Source organism: Coprinopsis cinerea, assembly GCF_000182895.1.
Source record: "Coprinopsis cinerea okayama7#130 chromosome 10 map unlocalized cont3.10, whole genome shotgun sequence".
Lineage (NCBI taxonomy): Eukaryota > Fungi > Basidiomycota > Agaricomycetes > Agaricales > Psathyrellaceae > Coprinopsis > Coprinopsis cinerea.
In genome coordinates, this window is record NW_003307535.1 from 323,219 (window position 1) to 328,741 (window position 5,523).

The window sequence follows — 5,523 nt, forward strand, 5'->3', positions numbered from 1 at the left end:
GTTGCATAATGACGTCCCTCGGCGACGCGTCGAACGCGACGCTGCTACCCTCCGAAATAACCAGGTACGTCGTCACGTATAAATGGTACATGCGTTGCTCTTGGGTAGTATTATAACTCTCTCGTATTAGAGCTTTGAATCAACTTTAGAGCTGCAGGAAAACGCGAATGAACCAGGAGGTTGAAACCGAGAATAGGTTGAAGCTCGGGAGATGAGTCAGAAGACTAGAATTGGGCCTGCGGGGAGAAGGTTGATACGGTGAGAAGAGGCGTTTATCGAATCGAGAGAAGAACATGAGGATGAGGAACGAGAAGTCCCAATTCCGATGATCATAACATCGTCAGGTTCTGTCCGCGGATTTGCATGTTCCTGTTCGGGGAATAGTCTACTTAACATAGAAGTACCAGTAGTAGGATTTGAGAGAGTTGTTGCATGTGCTCACCCGGTCCTGGCATGCGGACTTCCCGCTGAGCGAGTGACCCTTCTGGGCGCCTTCAGTCCGATGGTCACCGGAAGTCAATGGGATCGAATCGAATTCCTCCTGAGAGCCCGAGGTCACTGGCCAATGATTAGCTATTACAGTCTCCGACAATTCAAATAGGCAGTGGTACATAAGGCAATAAATGAAGGAATGAATGAAACGAGTCCGAGCCAGAAGCGACGACTCAGAGGACGAGCTATTTACGCATTCTCTCACTGCAAGGTAATTGGATTGTCACTTACAAGGGGGCCCTTGGGAATACACCGATTGTGTCGTACCACGAGTGACGACGGGCGCTTCTTCCTAATTGAACCGTGACGCTGCCTGGGAAGAAAAGCTAAAGTCAAAGGTGACTGGCTGCAACATAGTATCACTAGTACAAGGTGAGGAAGCACCGATCGTACGTATACTCGTGTATCAATGAATGAATGAGGGATAGGTTTTCACCCCTCGTTGCAGAGAACTTCCGGACAAGGTTCGCAGTACTTGTTTAGCTAGAGAGCGTCTTTCGAGCGTTTGGAGCTTCGCGAGATGGGTATCGCTGGACCAGGCCAGAGAGGGGTCGCCGTCCGTAGAAAAAACTAACTTTAGCGCTCGCTGGGTCGACGTCCATGGGGTCCTGCCATGAGACGGGGTGCTTCTGAGCGTAATTTTCCACGCGGAGATAGGCCAGACTGCCAGTTGTATTTTTAGATATTGGACAATGATCGTCGAGCAGGGTATGTATGTAAGATTCAGAACGTCGAGTGGTGATGGAACGGAGGCTGGCATTAGTGCCGCAGCATTATGTTCGAAAGTGTCGAGTGGCGTCAGTTGCAGACGGTGAAGTCGGTTGACAGCGGGAATGGACACGAGGAGGGGTATTTGTGATAATATTGGATGTGGGCGCTGACTTGCAGTTCAACGGCAGGGCGACGTTATTCGACCCAAGGTAGAGGACGGGCGCTTATTTTGTCGACAAACCAGAAATGCGCTTCCTGGGAAAGCATAGTCGTTGCACTTGGACGCGGGGCACCCGATATGGATGTAAGAGAGCCTAAAGAAGGGCGAGTATGGGACGAAAATACGAGAGGGGGAGGGTGGGTCAATTCGACTCGAAGGGTTTTGAATTGGCCGCCGGGTTGGATGTGAGTTGTGAAGGGAGAAAAGAGCGAGGTGCGATTGTTGAATAATCTTGACAAGGGTTTTCCGAGTCAACCGTGTCCCTTTCACAGAGTATGCCGGCAGTAGCAGCTTGAAGATTCACCATTACGCCCGTGTGATATGGAGTCGACTCGGAAGTGTCGTTGGATTCTGGCTCGGGGAAACAGAGTTTCAGGAGATAAGAGTCCTGTGATATCCTCGAGTGAAGGTATTCCAAGAGCAGTTACCTTACGATATGAGGTGGACCGGCTGGTTGTTGCTCAGAGCGGCTCCTGGGACACAGAAAAGAGTGCACATGCGAATCCTAGCGAGACCGCTGCTACTATGCGCAGGAGCCCCCAGTTGTGCGCTCGATGCGAGGCCCCAGGGCTCGTCGTAGCCTGACCAGATAAGTGGACGGGTGCAGCACCAAGATCCGAATGATAGAGGGTTATCTCCTTGATAGAAAGTCCCTATCAATGTTCAAAACCTGTCGCAGAGTCCCTCGAAATGAGCCAAGATCATAACACAGTGTCGATTATGTAGGCATCTATAGCTCACCTGAACACAAGGCGATTTAACAACAATGTCACAAGGATTATTGAGCAATAGGTGAGGACATTGAAATGACCTGCGTACGATTCAGAGTGTTCTGGTGGCGCTCCAGATTGCTGGGTCGGGATCCATAAGGTCCACTTTTATCCGAGTTGGTTTGCCGCCCCCGATGGTACAGGAGGAAACGTGATCGTTGTGCGCCCACACAAGCAAGTCAAGCGCAGATAGTGAGGGCGAGTATGGATCTGGAGAGCACGGCTTCAGCCTGAAGAGTACATACGTCCAAAGTCCAGTCTATTTCTGTGCGACGGCCGCTGGGTACACGATGCGAACCAGAAGACTTCAGCTGAATGGAATATTTTCATAATCATTACCCACCGTTGATAGACCTCGTATTAGCTGCCGTGTAACAGGGTGGGTCGTCGACGAACGAAAGAAAGGGGGAACAAGCCCAGTCGAGGATCGAGACTGCAACGGACCAAAAACGGACCGCCCGGCGCGGGCGCTTAAACTGATGAACGTGACGTGCACGTGGCCGCGTTCACCGCGTCGCTTGAACATGAACTTCCAAGTCGAGGGACGCCTTGCTTGGTTCTTCTTCCATTCCTCCTCTTTCACAACGTCTATTTATACTTCATGCCTTAACGCCCAAAGCTAAAACAGTGCAGACAGTAACTGGGTAACTTCGTGCCACCTGCCCTACAAAGTGGCAGTCCACCTTCGACCTTCCAACTCCTGAGTTGGGTTGAACTGTCAAGCAATTCAGTTCTCGAAAAGGTCATATTCGATTGGGAGTGACCAATATACGAGGTGCGAGCATCGATACAGTCCGCGTCTACAATATGACGTTGGCCCAAAGTATTGACATCCCATTTAGGCTCTCGGAGATTGCCACCTCACCAGACACCAGACCGCCCATCGTCCAGTTCAGGAATAACGTGTTTAATCCTTCTTTTCATCTTTTCATCTGCAACGCTCTGGGTTATCTCATCTATATCCTGATAATGGTCAAGAGTTAATGTGGTTCTCGACTTCCGGGTGCTGGTCTGTCTGGTCTTTGGCGACACGTATTCGCGAATGCACAGCGAAAACACGAGTTCTCTCACCATGGCCAGCGAGTGAACATTTGCTCGCAACTTCTCCGTCGACCCGTCTTTCTAGAAACTCTGAGTCTCTCCGATACAGGGTCCAACATCTCGCCAATCAACACTTTGCCACTCGCAAGAACCATCCTCTTGCGACATTTCATTTCCACCCGGAATAATCTCACCTGAAAAGAGTAGAGAGTGTTCATGCTTCTGATAGCTGTTTCTCCTCTGCGAAGGCCCAGACTCAACTTGAAGAGGTTGACTGATTCCCTCATCAGAACGATACGGCTCCACGAAGCCTTCCAGGCGCTCTGCAAACCTTCGGATCGCTTCTCTGTGGAGATTAACTGTCAACATCTCAGCACAGAATACACTGGAGTATTGTCTTCCAGGCGACACAGCCCTTCCTCTACCTCTCTGTTGGACTTTACCTTCCTCTTCGCCACTGCGAAGCAGCGCCTGTACAAACACCTCCGTCGAGACCCTAGTCAAAACGCATCCCATGAAGCAGTTTAAACGCTGTTATCATCGAACACGTTGCATTGTCCATTAACATCCGTGTGATCTAATCTCCGAACGGTCCAGGAGCGGAAGTGATCAACAACGAGGCAGCCATCTACCCATGTTCTACACGGCATCGTTAGATCCCTCCACTGCGATCGGTAGCTTCCGATGCCACGGTGAAGGTACCATCTGGACATTCACAGCAGTCCTCTTCACCCGTCGCTGTTGCTCCGGACGATGGCCTCTGGAGTGGCTCTCCAAAGTATCCAGCAATCACCAATTTACTGCAAACCCTGTTTCTCGTTGGTGCGCATAGTCTGAGGTGGGGGTGACCGATCGTGCTCCTCCTTTCCCCGTTGGAAAATCCCTCGCTTTGCGAAGTCGGTATTGGGTGTTTCCGTGGTGCTTCCTTGGAGTTTGGCTGTGCCTCTAGCCTCGTTTCTAACTGTCAATGAACTCGAATCAAATCTTTCTTCCGTTCTGGTGACCGCGAACCTTGCTTTGCATCGTGTGTTCAGATCCGACTACTGGCGAAAGCTGCACTCGTCGAAGGCGAATGACGTCGATACACGTTTTGCGCTCCTCGATCACCCGCTACTCTCGCCTTCACCCAAAGAACCGCTCCTCTACTTCCTGTTACAGTCTTCACAGAGTCAAAGCTGGCCTCATGTCCTCTTCACAGTTGGAAACTAGTCGGTGTACCAACTGGCTCACACAAGGAGAGTCATCGCTGTGGACATGAGGCGTCCGTGTTCCAGCCGAAAACGTGTTCATGCTCCCCTCTGAATGCTGGACTCCAGCTTTTCGTAGCCGACTGTTTTCTGCGCCTTATCTTTTTTCAGAAAAGCATATCGCACCCCTTTCTTGCGGCTAGACTGACCGAATCTGGTGTTGAAGATACGCCAATGGTCTTCTGTCGCAAAGCTTCCTTTGTCGAGTGTACTTCCTAGGGCAAAGGGTCGACAATCTTCAACGGCGGCCGAAACGCTACACCTTCGTTCTTTTCTTCTCGGTTATTGCCATACGCGACGCTCTGTATTCACTCGAGAACGATCGAAAGTATATTTTTCGTCCTATCTCACCAAAACCTTGGAGGAGCCTTTCGAGCCTTTCGAGCCACACTTTACGATCCTCCTTCGACAAACCTCCGTTTATGCCGCCACCGTCTAAATTTGTTTATTAAAACCACCAATCATTGGGCATACTATTCTTGCGCTTGCCCACCTCCCCCAATTTGGTCCTCGACTACCTTAAGAGGCGCATATCCGTCTAAAGCGCCTATCTTCACCAAGGAGCAGATCGGCGGCTTTGGGCCCTGTCTTTCTTTCTCTGCCTAATTCAATTATCCAAAAGGCAAGTGTATGGAAGTGAGTATAAAGCTCGATAGGTCCCATCAAACTGAAAAGAGTACCAGATGATCGTCTCGCAAGTCTCGCCAGGGAAGGGGAAGTGTAACTCTCGATCACCCGTCCAACCTTTCCCCGGATTTACAGAAACTAAGCCGTGGAAGCGGACGAGCGCAGAGAAGAAGACGTCAGCTATACAGTCCCAACGCGAGAATGGCTAAAGACGACTGTGCGTAGTTGTCATCATTCCGCTGGAAGAACTTCTCACTCGTGCTGAACACGTTTTCTCGACCAGAATTAGGATGCGTATTGCGTAGGTCAAGCGCTTGGAACACGTTGTTCGCTGTCGAGTATCCAATACAGCACATTTACTTCCGTGCGGTTGCTTGTACCAGAAACGGAAAAACGGGCGCAACCAGACGGTCAT

At 50.5% G+C, this 5,523-nt stretch overlaps 1 protein-coding gene across 1 annotated transcript; it reads right to left on the bottom strand.

Moving 5' to 3' along the window:
* Positions 1-2,301: 2,301 nt before the first annotated feature.
* Positions 2,302-5,523, bottom strand: CC1G_15254 (hypothetical protein; the record flags this gene model as incomplete). The annotated part of the gene is made up of 15 exons (XM_002910300.1): positions 2,302-2,403; positions 2,439-2,472; positions 2,649-2,781; positions 2,862-2,908; positions 3,059-3,156; positions 3,265-3,315; positions 3,429-3,580; positions 3,678-3,705; positions 3,825-3,873; positions 4,036-4,179; positions 4,361-4,383; positions 4,608-4,696; positions 4,833-4,916; positions 4,975-5,056; positions 5,365-5,523. 15 exons carry the CDS (start codon positions 5,521-5,523, stop codon positions 2,302-2,304), a joined length of 1,275 nt encoding a protein of 424 aa, XP_002910346.1.